Genomic DNA, 15,683 nt, shown 5'->3' with positions numbered 1-15,683 from the left:
GACCCAACACAGCCAAAAATAAAAAAAAATAAATGTATAAAAAAAATGAATAAGAGCAGCTGACACATTAACATGGAGCAAGAAAGCAAAGATCTGACACCCACAATAATTGAATATGGTATCTGTATTACCTTAAAACCTTATAATCATATCAAAACATCAGGAAAACAGGTATGTGAAAAGGATCACTCAAGTCCTCCACACATCCACTCTTCAAATCTCAGAATCACTCCAGATGCAGTTTGGGGTAGTAGTTAAAAGATTCAGCTGTGGAGCCGAAATGGTTGGGTTGAATTCAGACTCCTTAATTTGGTGGTTGAGTGATATTGGGCAAATCACCTTAGCTCTCCTAACTGTGAGTAATCTAACTGTGCCTCAGTTTTCTCATCTCATACTAAGTGCTCAATAAATGTAAGTTACTATTAATATTTCAGGGAAGAAAAAAATTTCCAAGGACTGCCAGTAGGCCTTGACTTCCTCTCTGTCAACAGTTCATCAAAAATATTAAAATAATACTATGCAAATCCTAGTATTGGGGTTTTAAGTTAATGATTGCATTAAGTACAATATTACACCTAGTGGGTATGCAATGAAGATAATTAGCCTTATGACATGCTTACCCAAACTCCATAGGCTTGGGGTTCATACCATCTATAGAGGAAATGATTTAAGAGCAGGAGAGTAGCAGATGCAATGTACTCAACTAAGTTACCTTGGAGTATTACCTATCAAGAAGTTGTTTTGTTTAGTTTTATTTTGTCCTGTTTTCTACTTACAAGCCATGTATCCGTAGTAGTCTACAACAGTAGCAAAGGGAATAGACAGTATTCAATTCTGCAGTTATGTACCTGGTCCTTACACAGCTAAAACTCTACTGTGAACTTTTTTTCTTTCTAATCATTTCAATTAATCTCCATTTGGGGCACAAATGCACCATAGGATATGAGAGCAAGGAGGCCTCAGGCACCTTAATCAACCTCGTCCCATTTAGCCTTTAGGCACCAAGAATGGTATTCTTAGCAAGCCTAAATAGGAAAAGCACTTCAGAATCTGAGACGTGGAAGTGACCTTACAGGCCACCAACCCAAACCAAAATGAAGGAATAATCTTTCCAACCTCTCTTCATCCACCTCTGCCTGAAAATATGATGGTGGTGGTAACAGTGGCTGCAGCTATGCCCCAGGCACTGTGCGAAGCATCTACATTCACGGACACACTGAATCATTAAACTGTGAAGTAAGAAAATCCTAAAAGAAAACACAAGATGGAATTTTTCAGACCATTGTAAAAAAGGATAAAAGCCTAAAGTTTTAATACAATGGTTACAATATTAGCATAAATCAAAAAATACATTATTCATCTCTAAATGATACACCATCATTTCACTCAATTTAGTTCAACAGAGACCAAATACCAAAGGTACCATTACTACAATTACTGTTAAAACATGATCCCTGCAACCAAGGAGTGTCCCCTTTATTCTCAGTAAAGCAGTGATTGGTTCACAAAAATATAAGAGATAAAACACAGTCAAGTCAAGGGCAGCTGGGTATAAATCCCAGCTCTGCCAATGGCTACAACAGCTTAGGCAAGTCAGTTAACCTATAAAAATAAAGATTTTATACATATAAAGTATACATATAACAAATCTGTTATCAAGTTATTTAAACAACTTCCAAGTTGCTAAAAAAATTAAGTTGTAATAAAGTTATATAAGTAAATAATGTTGTTATAAAAACAAGATGTGATATATAACGTGCACTAGACTGGTGAGCTGACTCTAAGAATTTCTTCATACCTCTCTCAAATTTTACTTATTACCTGCCTTAATCCTAACAAGGTTAAATATGGCACATTTAAATTTTGTATTTTTTTCCAACTCTATTTCTGTACAGAACTCCTATCTTTAGGGACATTCTACCTACTATGCCCTTAAGATATTACAAATATCAATACTTCAGTAATAGGAAATTTAACTCAACCCAAGACTATAATAATTTTTTAATCTATGCACATGGGAATTCAAAATATAGACAGTTTTGTACTACAAATGTTAAAATAACAGAACAGCTCATAAAGACAGTAATTTAACTCCTTTAGCTAGGGTATCAGTAGAGTAACAGTTTGCCCCCAAACCATTCCCTGCTCCAAGCTGTAAGACACTTCCAATTATGAATGTGTGAATATGGCCGATTATATTGCTAGTAAAATTGAGACCTGACTGCTGAAATATTTAGATTGAAAATTCAAATAGACGAAGGCCACCGACCCGATTCCTACACATATACAATGAAAGAGAACTATACTATTAAAAAAAAAAAAGAGAGAGAACTATGCATCCGATCCCGCCCCCAAATACTATAGAGTCCAGCTCGTCCGAGTCATTCTTTCACTGAGTAAACATGTGCCACGCATTGCACAGGCAGTGAACAAAACTGACCCCCAAAACCACTCCTTCTTAATAATAGGAATGTCTCCCTGTGAGGTTAGGCACTGGGAGACCAAGCCCTGGTTATCCCCACCCCAAAAGGGTTAATCACAGACACCCGCACCCGAACCCAACCGGCCCCCTAGACTTGCGGATACATAGCCGCGGCCGCTGGGTTCTTTAATAATTGGGCCAAGACCTCTTGGGCAGGCTGGGGAAGCCCATGGCCTTGACCCTCCAGGGCAGCCCAGCAGAGATGGAGCAAGGGACGCACACCCAGCCCCCACGCCACGTGCGCACCCCGGCGCACGCCCCCTCCGCCCTTCCTGCGCAGGCGCTGCTGCCGTCGGGCTCGCGCGTACCCCACACGCCGCTCGCGGCTTCTGACTCGGGGCCTGGACCCCCACCGGGCCCGGTCCCACGAGGCCGCGACCCTGACCCCGACCAGGACCGCACCAGCCGTCACCTCTTACCGGCGCACTGAGCCCAGCGCCCCGGCCTCCTGGCTCTCGGCGGCCGCCTCGCGGACCTCCTCCTCCTCGGCCTCCGCGGCTGCCTCGGAAGCCCCTGCCGCGGCCCCGGCGGCCGCCTCCATCCCCGCCGCCGCCTCTCGCCACCGCCGCCGGGGCGCCCGCCCGCTCGCGGTCGCGATCCCCGTTAGGCCGGCCGCGGCCGGGTCGGCGTCCCCGGCCGCCCCGAGCTCCTCGCTCCGCCTGCATCTGGCCACCGCCGGCGGTGCTGAGCGCGCGGGAGCCGGGCCGCCGCGGAGACGCCCTTGCCCCACCGGAAACGGGCCGCACGGAGGAGCCGCGAGCGACGGGCCCCTGGTGACAGCGAGCGCGGGGTGCGGGGCCGGGTATGGAAGCTGGCCGCGGCGGGGGCGGGGCGGCCCCGGGGCCTAGCAGGTGGGGCCGGAACCTGGTCTCCGGCGGGGCCGGGGGTTCAGAGGAAAGGCCTGACCAGTAGAAGCTGCAAGTGGGAGACAGGGGTGTTTCTGGGGGAAGGGCAGTAGTAAGTAAAAGGATGGGTTATCAAATAAAGTTTACATAATATGAACTCGTTTTTTAATTAAAAGAAGACATACTGATACGGTGTATTTGCCTAAGAAAAGGTCTTTAAAAGTATATACCAAAACATTAGTGTTACCGAGTGCAAGCTCCTGGTGCACTCTGCAGGCCAGTGAATCCGAGAGATGACTTGTTAGAGCAAGGAGTAACGACTTACTTGGAGAGACAGCAAACCGAGAAGAGGGTGGACTCCTGCCCCCGAGGAACCAGCTGCCTGCGTTGGAACTCAGGCTTCTTTTATACTAAAACGGGAGAGAGCAAAGTCAAACATGTCCTCTTCCTCCCTGCAGTCATTCACAGGTGGGCCTGGTCAAGATGTTTCTTGTGAGCTAAAAAAAAAAAAGGTATTTTAGCTTAATGCTAACTACCTGGGAGGCAGGGTTCCCAGAGATGGGCCATTATGTATAATTGAAGCTTACACAGGCAACAGCCCTTTAGTGACTAACTTGTAATAGAATACGAAGGTTCTTCCCTATTACATTAGTGGTTAACTGCGGGGTGAGACTTCCAGTGAGTTAATTTTTCCTTTTTTTTTTTTCCTATTTAGTCTTCTGATCTTCAAGAATGAATAGGTGTAGTTCTTAAAGTTCCTTCATACCTCTGGGTTCAGGAGGAGCTATGAAGGAAGTGGGGGTCGGCCCTCAGGTGAGAGGTGTGGCCTGCAACAAGCCACTGGGAGTGGAGAGAACAGTGCAGCCTGTCATGGACAGAAGGGGGCTCCCAGGACGTCAAAAGAATTTTTATAGAAATGGCTGCTTTAGCTCACACTTACTGAGCACACGCGCATTTAATTCTCCTGTCAGCCCTGTGAGGTAGGTACGACTGTCATCCTTAGTTTACAGATAAGGAAAGAGCCCTAGAGAAGTTAAACCACTTGTCCGATGTGACACGGTAGTGGTGGAAATGACATTCTCATTCAGGCAAGCTCAGTCTCTTCATGTTTGTGTGTCAGTGTCACTTAGTAGACAGTGTTGGGGACTCACCCATATTTTATGATTTAATATTTTGTTCCTTTTTATTGCTAAGCAGTAGTTCATTTTATGGATCCAGTCTATTTTAACCACGGGGGGAAAGGGCAGTTTGTTATGTGGATACATAGGAGCCATTTTTAACTTTGTATTACCAGGACTTCCCTGGTGGTGCAGTGGTTAAGAATCCGCCTGCCAATGCAGGAGACACAGGTTTGATCCCTGGTCCGGGAAGATCCCACATGCCGTGGAGCAACTAAGCCTACCGTGTGACACAACTACTACTGAGCCTGCGCTCTAGAGCCCACTAGCCACAACTACTGAAGTCTGCACACCCTAGAGCCCGTGCTCCACAACAAGAGAAGCCACAGCAATGAGAAGCCTGCACTCGCCACAACTAAAGAAAGCCTGTACGCCGCAACGAAGACCCAATGCAGCCAAAAATAATAAATAAAATTATATTTTTTAAAAAGCTTTGTATTATAGAAACCACGTGAAAATAATACAGAGAAGGGTTAAAACATCCATCATCCAATCAGTGTGGCTTAACAGGTGTTTTTTTCCCAATCCTTTCTGTCCCTTTCTTACATTCATACATAGTTAACACTGTTCATTGCTTCTAATTATCTACTCTGTGTTAGGCACAGTGCTTGGTCTTGAAGAGTTAGAAAAAAAGAAAAGAAAAAAAGCCACAGTCCTTGCTCTCAAGCATCAATAACTCACTTCCCAGAAGGAAGATAATAACTCTGTAAGCAGGTGATTGCACTATTGTGCTGAGTGCAGTCAGAGATTCAAGGTGAAGTCTGGAACGAAGAAAAAAACTGCCTAAATGAGTCTCCCAGGGCGTCATGAGAAACAGACCCAGGAGCCAAGTCCTGATGGTTGATCAGGAGTTGGCCTGGTTGATAAGTGGGACTAGAGAACTGCTGAAGGGTTGTAAACTGCAATCTTGAACAAAGTAACGCAGAGCACAGTTCTAACTAAGTACTTCCCATACAGCACTTCCTTTGGACCTCACAGCAGCCTTATGAGGTACTACTAGTGTCATCCCTGTTTCACAGATGAGGGACCTAAGACGGAGACGTAAAGTAACTTCCAAATCACACAGCTAGTGAGTAATGGAATGATTGGAACCCAGGGCAGTCTGGCTTCAGATTCTATACTGTTAACCACTGTACTCAGAAAACCATTCTGTAGAGGAGAATCAGAATTCCAGGCAGCCATCAGGAAACTACTGGAAGAGCCCAAGCCACAAATAATTAGGGCCTAAATTAAGTTGAGAGCTAAAAAGGAAGATAATGGGACAGATAGGAGATGGGAGAGCTGATAGGACTTTGTGTCCAAATCTAAGTGGGGAGGTCAGGGTGAGAAGTTAGGGGTGATGCCCAGGTTTCTTGCTTGAGTGACCAGGTAGCCAATGATACTATTAGTCAAGAGAGGAAATACAGGGTTGGGAGAGGAGATGTGTCAGGATAATGGTATTTTTTTAACACTGTATTCTATTATATATATTTCTCTATTCATTGCCTTAATAGTTAACATTTTTGTCAATACAGTCACTTCTCACACAGTACATCAATTTTTCTTTCTTTTCCCTCTCTACTCTTCTCCAGCCTTTCCCATTTTTTATTCCTCCACATCCTATTTCTTTTTTTTACCTTATCTTTTTTTGTGAAATTAACACTGTCAATGGCACTCAGAATTAAGATGAATAACTTAATTCATGCTCAAATTCATAATCCCACCCCTAGAGAAACACTAAACAAGCAGATGGGAGTAGTAACAAGAATTTTATCCTTTTCTCTGCACCCCATAAAGGAACCAACAGGAGAACCCCTTGGACAACATGGGCCCCCATCCTCTATGTGGCCAGGACCTGTAATGGTTTGGTACATTATCTCTTCCTAATTCTACGTGCAGTGACATAAAGTTGGTTGCTTGAAACGGGTTACAGTGGGAATTTTTACACCACGGAAATTGGCAAAATTCTGCAAATCAGGACTTTGTTTCCACCCCCATCAGTGGGGGTGGAAACAGGTTGTTAAATATTTATCAACACACCACAGATTCAGGCTGTCACCAAGATGAAGATCCACATATTAATCTCACACCAGACAGCACAAATCAGGGCTTCTCAACTCTGACACATTTAGGACTTGGTAATTTTTTTGTGGTGGTGGTGGCTTGTCCTGAGCATTGTAGAATTTAACAGCGTCCCCAGCCTCCAGCCACTAGGTGCTACCGACTGGCGACCCTCCCTCCCCCCAGTTATGACAACCAAAAATGTCTCCAGACATTTATCCCAAGGGGCAAAATCACCCTGCATGAGAACCACTAGCAAAAATGGATTTTACTGTATAACTATCCCTCAAGAAGCCTCCAAAAGTATGACACTGAAAAGATCAGTGGGGGTGGGGAGCAGGAATTCCCTGGCAGTCCAGTGATTAGGGGTCCACACTTTCACTGCTGAGGGCATGGGTTCAATCCCTGGTCGAGGAAATAAGATCAGTGGGTTTCAGATTAAGCCAACTTTGTTCGAGCACAGAGAGACTTGTTTGTGGGTAGTAAAAGGTAACATTTATTTAACATTTACTTTGTGCCTGGCACAATTCCAAGCACTTTACACACACTAACTCATTTAATCTTCATTAATATTTCTATGAAGTAAATACTATTATTCCTATTTTACAGATAAGAAAACTGAGTCACAAAGGAGTTCAATCATTTGCTCAAGCTAATGAGTGACAAAACTGAGATTCATGCCCGGTCAGTCTGGTTTCAGAATCTGTGCCCTTATGTCTATGCTGCGGATGCCATCAGAAGTCCAGGGACTACATTACTCTGCCTTCCCCATCTATGAGTTCAAGGTTTTTTCAATTCAACCAGGAGTGTTTAGGATATGGAGAATTTGAAGGTCTCCTGCTAACACTTCCTAACTGGAGGACATCACTGACAGAAATGCTTTTAACCAGGATGTTGAGAATGCTTTCCTCATTTGATTCTGATCCACATGGGAAAAGTGTCATAAAGGATGAAAATGGCACACAAGTACCTACTGCATTGCAAAACAACAACAACAACAACAAAAAAAAAAAACCCAGAGAGCTTTTAGTTTTATAAATAACAAAGGGAAGGAGGATTTTCTGCAACTGCTTTGACATGATAGTCCTGATTTTAAATATATGCCATTGCATGAATAAAAAATTCAGTTTTCCCTTAGGTAGTATTCATGAGATACCTAAAACAAAGTCCTGAATTACATAGGTAACTCCTAAGAAAATAAACTGCACTTGTTGCATATTTTAAAATATATATGACCTAATTTTTTAAATGAAGCCAATTCCTTACGGTAATAGTTCTCAAAATGTGGACCAGCAGCATAGCATCACCTGGGAATGTATTAGAAATGCAAATTCTCAGGCCTAACCCCAGAATCAGAAACTCTGGGGATGAGGCCCAGCAATCAGGAGTTGCACAAACCCATCAGGTGATCGTGATGCATGCCCAAGTTTGAGAACCACCATCTCAAGGTAGTATTGGGCATTTAAACACCACAAGAATACCTCCTAATTCCTAGTCCAAGATTTTATAAACTCTCACTCTTTGATGAAAGTACATGTTATTTTTCTTCTTTTTTTTCAATTTTTTTTTATTGAAGTACAGTTGATTTACCATGTTGTGCCCATCTCTGCTGTACAGAAAAAGGACTCAGTTATGCACATATAGACATTATTTTTTATATTCTTTTCCATCATGGTTTATCCCAGGATACTGAATATAGTTCCCTGTGCTATATAGTAGGACCTTGTTGTTTATCCACTCTAAATGTAATGGTTTGCATCTACCAACCCCAAATTCCCAGTCCATCCCTCTCCCTCCCCCCGTCTCCCTTGGCAACCACAAGTCTGTTCTCTGTGTCTACGAGTCTGTTTCTGTTTTGTAGAGTCTGTTTCTGTTTTGTAGATAGGTTCGCTTGTGCCATATTTTAGATGCCACATATAAGTGATATCATATGGTATTTGTCAGAAAGTAGCTGTTATGATAGGATTTTTTTTTTAAAGGCACTGTGCCCTTGCACATATAATTCTTATGGGGAAAAAAAAGCGTCTTCCTGATTCTTCTCTTTATAGGCAGGCAGATTTTCTAGTTTAGTTGATTTCTGATGCTTAGTCTATGAACAATGCAAATTGGAAAACACTGATAAGGTCTCTTATGTCTGTTTATTTACTTTGTGTTTTGAACAGCAGCATCCACCATTGAGGGGTGCTCTCTGGCTGAAGGGGGAGGGAGTCTGACAGGAGTCATTCTTTCAGGCCAGGTTCCCCGGCCTGTAACCCGGGGAAGATGAGGGCAAGTGAACCGCCTGTCAGCTCACAATGGTGCTTTGGCTTCCAGAGCTAGTGTCAGGGGTAGAGAACTCCCAAAAATGAACGGAACAAACTCCGAACATACAGAATTCATGACTTGATCCCTTCTCCTCTCTCCCTCCAACCTCATCCCACTCCTGCTTTCTGTTTCACAGAGAAATGGGAGCAATCAGAAACGACTCTCCACCACTGTCATTACTACAACTCCCAGCCTACCAGTGCCTGCACACATATACCTTTCCTCCTCTCCTGTTCCTGAGAAGGCCCCTGCTCCAGTGCGAGGTCAGTGCCTTTAGTACGGCACTGGGTCCTATCCTTGCTCACCTATTGGAGGACATCTCTCTAGCAACTACCCCTCCTCTCTCCTACACATCAGTTCTTCTAATGACTGGATCGCTCCCATCAGGCTGCAAACATGCTATAATTAACACCTTTCTTAAAAACAAAAACAAAAACACTCAGTCCCACATTCTAATCCAGCTTCTGCCCCATTTCTCTACTCCTTTCTACAGCAAAGCCCCGCAGAAGAGTCATCTACGGCACTGTCTCATTCCTCCTCCCATTCAGCCTTGAATTCACCCCACAGGGCTCTCATGCCCACCACTTTACCAACGTGACTTACGTTCTCCATGTAACTACATCCATTAGTCAGGTCTCAGTCTTAATTTTTCTTGTTTTAATCAGCTTCATTTGATACAGTTGATCGATCACTTCCCCCTCCTTGAAACATTCCCTTGTTGCTTCCAGAATGACACACCATCCTTGGGAATTCAAAGATGAATATATGATCCATGCCACCAAGTCTGTTAGGAAGACTTGGACAACACCGTCAAGAGCTTCTGGACTTCCAGAGTCTCACATAAATCCATTTGTGGCGGTACCGCCCAGACTTTTTCATGTCCAGGCACACATAAAAGATGATAACGTCTGCCCCGTACTTCGGGATAAGGAGACGACCGACCCCAACAGAAGACAACCCACCTAGGCAACTCCAAGGCCTGAGGGTCACAACACGTGCTTTGAATGGCTCCAATTTATGCCTTCATGTAAAGCAACCCACCTCTGTTTTCTTGGGCTACAATGAAAATAGTCATTTGATGGCCTTGGTCATAGACTTCTCTGTCGCATAAATGTAGTGCAAAGGCTCAGTAATTCTTACATACTCTTGTTCTTAGAATTGTAGAAGTTTAACTCCTTCAGTTCAAGGCCTGTTGTATATCCCTCTTACATGCCCCGCAGCACCTAGCACAGTGGTGAACACAGAACGTATTTTTAAAAATATGTCAGATTAAAATTCTGTGCCAGATACTATTGCTTCAGCAACATGATCTTTTTTTTCTTTTATGTGAAAGCAGGTTTATTTAGAGAGACACACATCCCATAGGCAGAATGCAGTCCGTCTCAGGAGGCGAGAGTGGCCGAGAAGTCCTTTCTTAATCACCATACGTTTTTGGACAGCATTCCGTTCTATCAATCAAAGGTTAGATAGACCTTACTTGAAAGTAGAAACCAAAAAAGACAAGTCCAGAACTTCCCTTACTCACACATTGTATCATTGGAAGTTCTTCCTGATGTCTAACCCGATGGTACCTTGTGTCTAAGCTTACTTTCTGAAAGATTTAGCCTTGAAAAGGAAGGAGAGGAGGAGTGGCACATGAACAGTCTGCATAACGACACAAGCTGGTGATGATGGTGTCCTGATATCACTGGACTGTAGATGCTGTTAAAGTTTTCCACTGTGGTTGCTATGGAAACAGTGAAGAGTGGTTTAAAGCTTCTCAGAGAACAGGTGTTTCAGAAAAGCAAAGCCCCTGAAGTCATCAAGGCCACTCCACAAGGAAAGGAATTCATTTGGTACACAGTGTTACCTTTCTCAGTTTTTATGTTGTTTTGCTCCATTTCTAATTTATTGACAACAAGGAAGCAAGAAGCAATCTACCAAGGTTGGGAACAAGGACACTTTTATTACTCTGAGATTCTTGTTTTCTGTCCAGTAGTGGAAAATAAACCAGGGATGATTATCTGTTCTCTGCCAATGCAGGCACCCTAGAAATAAACATATTCTCGACACTATGGTGAAAAATGGAAACTTTTAAAGTTTGAGTAACCAAATAAGAACTCAGAAGAATTCTCACTCCTCCCCATAACCACTTCTATTTCATTTGCATCCATAACACACACAAAAACATTGAGCTTCCCCTCCATAAATACAATCTTTCAGTCAAAAACATTTTAATGATTCAAAAAGTTTATTATGGAAGACTAAGATGCCTGAAACTCAGTTTTCACCCTCAACTATCATCCAGCTATCAGAACAAAAAGAAATCAATCCTCAGTCATGGAACCTACCTCATGTCCCAGATGCCTTTGTCTGTGGAAAGTCTGTCCATCCCAGCAGTTTAGGAATCAGGAAAATCACTCTCAAAAATGAGGCAGGGGAAAAAAAGGAAAGAATAGAGGGAAGCAAAGCTGGAAAGGAAATATGTATTAATGTCAAATAAGAACTCTGTCCCTGTGATTAAGTAATTTTTTTTTTTTTTTTTTTTTTTTTTTTTTGGCCACGCGGCATGTGGGATGTTAGTTTCCCCGATCAGGGATCGAACCCACACCCCCTGCATTGGAAGTGCAGAGTCTTAACCACTGGACCACCAGGGAAGTCCCTCAACTGTCCTTGGAAGGCAGAAGGGGATCCGAATTGTTACTGAACATTTCAGTTGGAAAATTCCATTTTCAACAGCACATTGTAAGCTATGGTTCCCCTTTTCTAAGAAGTTCAGAAACTACCCCCAGCCTTGCTGTTTAAAGTATGGCTCGTGGATCAGCAGCATTGAGAGGTTTTGAGAAATGCGGAATCGCAAGCCCTGCCCTCCTGCAATTTAACAAGATCCTCCAGGTAATTCATGAGCATTTTGGGAAGCACTGATCCTGGTCATCCTTCAGTTCTAACGTGCTCTGAGGTGATGCCAACGCTTCCCCTCTATCAACCGCACCCTGAGTAGCAAGGATCTAGAGAAGACACTGGCTTTCCACCCTGGCTGCAAGGGAGAATCACCTGAGGAATTTCAAAACAACATGAGCCTGAGTCTCTCCTACATAGATTCGGAATTAACAGGTCTGGGGTGGGGCCCAGACATTAGTATTTTTCAAAAGCTCCCAGATGATTCTAACAAGTGGCCAGTGGTGAGATCCACTTACCTAGACTAACTCTTCATTTTATAATAATTAAAACTCCAAACTGCCATTAGAATAGGACTTGGTGGTTTCCCTACATTGTCTCATTTGGGAGTCCTCAAAACAACTCTGTAAGGTAGATACGGCAGATATTGTTATACCTGTTTAACAGATACGAAAATTAGCTGAGAGCTGCTTTCACTACACTAACTTAGGGCACAGCTAAATAACTGCTATTTCCCTGGTTGAGAATAGCAGAAAGTTGAGGTCTAAAGTTAATACAACATCCAGTGTTTTCCACTGTGAGTCTATAGGAAAAGCCTGAACTCATTTTAAAGGATAAATCACCAATGCCAATCTCTTAATTTTCTATGTGAGGAAACTGAGGCCCAGAGATTTGTCTCAAACCACAAATTTTAGCTGAAATGAGAACTCAGATCTCCACACTCCTAGTTCAGTATGTTTCCCACTAAATTGCATTTCCCAAGCGTGATCCATCTTGTGGGATTCCACAAGATACTAACAGGTGTTCCAGGTTATGGAGGATAATCTGCTTTACCCAAAGCCTACCGATTCAAACGTTAGTCACATCTACAAAATGCCTTCACAGCAACACCTAGACTCAGGTGTTAGACCAACAGCTAGGTACTGTAGTCTGGCCAAGGTGACACTTAAAATTAACCATCACACTATGTAATAAACAAAAATAAAAAAGCATAGGTATCCTAGATTGCATAGTCCAATTTCCTTATTTTGCAAATGAGAAAACAGATCAGAAAGGATAAGCCCCCAGTGACACACATGTGTTCACAGGAGAACATGCACACCCACATTCACAGAACCTTTCATAAGTTGCTCACTACCTTCTAATACAATTAAGTAGAAAAATTAAATCCCTCCAAAACACCATTTATTTTTATTTTGAAGACGATTAGAAAAATTCAGCGGTCCATTTTATTACTTCTCTCCAGGCTAATGCTCCCACACGCTGGATGTGGGGACTACTTTCAGAGCAGATGGGGAGTCTGGAAATAGCTGACACTTTTCTCCCCAAAAGCGGACTTACTCTCAAGTTCATTCCTGTCCCTCCTACCCACCCCCTCAACCTCTCCAAGTCTCACCTGTCACTTCTCAGGCTTTCTCCAACTTGATGCCTCCTTTTGCCTCTGGGCTTGCAAACAAGCTCTTCCACCTGGGGCACTCTTTCCTCAACCCCCTACCCCTCCACACACACACCCCTTTTGCCTGGCTAAAGCCCGGTCATGCTTAAGTCTCAGCTGAAACATCTTTTCCTCAGGTAATGCCCCTGCCCCTACCAGACTGGGTTAGATGTCCTTCCCATGCACCCCTATGGCACACAGTACCAACCCCTGATATTTACTGTCTATTTATCTATATCTCCACTAATGGTATCCCCAGCATGGTATCCCCAGTGTTAGAGTGTATCACATAAAAGACATTCAATAAATATTTATTGGGGGAAGGAAGAAAAGGAGGAATGAAGGAAAAAGGGAGGAATGAAGGAAAAAGGAAGGAATTTCTGTAGGGCCTATCTTGCACTGCATAACTGAGATCTGACTATTAGAAACAGTCTGTGATGAAATTTGCCCAGGGAACTGCAGGGGGTGGAGCAAATTTGGTCATTTCAGGTGCTAGGGAGTCTCTGTCGAGTGACCTGGCATCCTGGGCACTGTTTTGCCGTCATTTGGACATTGATATCACCAGGGAGTTATCGGTGTAAGGTAACAGGAAGCTGAACCAGGGTAGTAGCAGCAGGAATGGAAAGGGACCCATAAAGGGACGTTTCATGGCTAATTTGGACTGCATGCGTTGGGATGTGAAGGAGGAGGGTGCAAGATCAGGAGGCTGGGAGAATCTGATTTCCAGTACAAGACAATATCAGCAATTCAATTCCATACTGAATTGGAGGTATTAGGAAAGCATCTAAAAATACAGCTGAAAATAGAAAACAAAGCCAAGAAGATCTATAGTCCTTCACAAATTATTTATATCAATTACTGTTATCAAAGAAGTGTCAAAACTGGCCAGTAGGCAGAACCGGTATTGCCTGTATGATGTGCTTTGAGGGTCATCAAAAAGACTCTTCTCCTTCACGATCTATCATCATGTCAAGGTACCTGAAATGTAATTAAAATGGTACTTTTCGTATATCATCACATATAATTTGTATGCACATATTATATCTCTGGAAGGCAAGATAAGTCATGGTAACAGTGGTTACCTCTGGAAAAGGGGGATTAGGAGATTGGAGGTCAGAGATGGGAGGGGAAACCTATCTTTTACCATTTACACTTTTGTACCCACTGAAGCTTTTTATCATGTACATAGATCTTTAATGTAGAAAAGAAAATTTTTTATTTTATTTTTAAAAGTTAGAATTTGTCAATGGGCAGCTGGTTAAATAAATTATAGTACATCCATTAAGTGGGATAATGTACAGTCATTAAAATGAAAAAAAGATAGATTTGATCCAAAAGATGTACTGATCCAAAGGTGTCCATGATGATAAGTAAAAAACAAAATTTAGAGTGTAAACATTAAAAATCCACCCATTAGAAAAAAATGTGTTTAAATATTTGTTAGCATGTATATGCATAGGGAAAAGCTGTCAAAATACACCTGTTAGCATTGATTACCCTGGCAAGATGGAATTAGAAGAAACTTTCGCTTTCTAAGTTATATATTTTGACATTGCTTGAACTTTTACAAGGAGCATATTACTTTATAATCAGAAAAAAAGATAATTTAAAACATTTGGGACAATGCAAATAGCCCCAAAATGGAGGGAGGGTCATCACGTTCAGCAGCTGGGACAACTTTTAAACCCTCTAGATGAAAACTAGGTACTCATGGGGAGCGTGTGCATTAAGTCAGGGAGAAGGGCTGTAATACAGCCTTGGCTCACAACAGTGCCTCAATAATGTTTAATAACTGAATTTATAATTAAACTCAATAAAGTTGGACTATAAAGTAGATACAACTTATCTTTTTCCCAAGTGAATGACAAAATAGGTACTTATCACCAGGAGCTTTAAAAACAGAGGGTCTGACCTCAAGGCCATAGTCTAAATAACTTAACATCACCTGTTTTCCCCTCTTCCCTGCTTTCCAACAATCTGATTCTTTTCATTTGCCCTTGTCATCTTCCCAGCCCTTTTTTAAAAATTGCCCATTAGAACCACAAGAGGGCAGCAGCCTCATGTACAAGAAAGGCTCTCAGGCATTGGTAATCATAAAAAGCAAAGGGAGGAGATGCCTTTATAAAAAGTGTTATCAAACCTTTAGAGTTGGAGTTTCCCTGGTGGCGCAGTGGTTGAGCGTCAGCCTGCCAATTCAGGGGACACAGGTTCGTGCCCCGGTCCGGGAAGATCCCACACGCCGCGAAGTGGCTGGGCCCGTGAGCCATGGCCGCTGAGCCTGCGCGTCCGGAGCCTGTGCTCCGCAACGGGAGAGGCCACAACAGTGAGAGGCCCGCGTACCAAAAAAAAAAAAAAAGCTTTAGAGATTTCAGCATCTTGCTCTGAATAGGTGTGGGACCACATTTAATGTTCTGTTAGAAATTATAAACAATAAGTGGAAAAGAAATCCATGCTCGTGAGTGGAGCTAATGTATTTCCCTCTCTTCCAGAAACTGGCCAGAAGAATTGAGATAGAAAAGAGA

The 15,683-nt window shown here is 42.9% G+C and overlaps 1 protein-coding gene across 1 annotated transcript in view; it reads right to left on the bottom strand.

Moving 5' to 3' along the window:
- The window catches only part of AVEN (apoptosis and caspase activation inhibitor), a 176,889-nt gene extending 173,627 nt beyond the window's left edge, over positions 1 to 3,262 (bottom strand). The window contains exon 1 of the mRNA XM_060096554.1: positions 2,902 to 3,262. Coding sequence (XP_059952537.1) covers positions 2,902 to 3,147 — 246 coding nt within the window. The 5' untranslated portion in view covers positions 3,148 to 3,262. The remainder of the gene's footprint in view (positions 1 to 2,901) is intronic.
- Positions 3,263 to 15,683: the final 12,421 nt, after the last annotated feature.

The sequence above is a fragment of the Mesoplodon densirostris genome, chromosome 4 (genome assembly GCF_025265405.1).
Source record: "Mesoplodon densirostris isolate mMesDen1 chromosome 4, mMesDen1 primary haplotype, whole genome shotgun sequence".
Classification (NCBI taxonomy): domain Eukaryota; kingdom Metazoa; phylum Chordata; class Mammalia; order Artiodactyla; family Ziphiidae; genus Mesoplodon; species Mesoplodon densirostris.
Note: the sequence above shows the minus strand (reverse complement) of the source record. Positions and strands in the feature narration are given on the sequence as shown.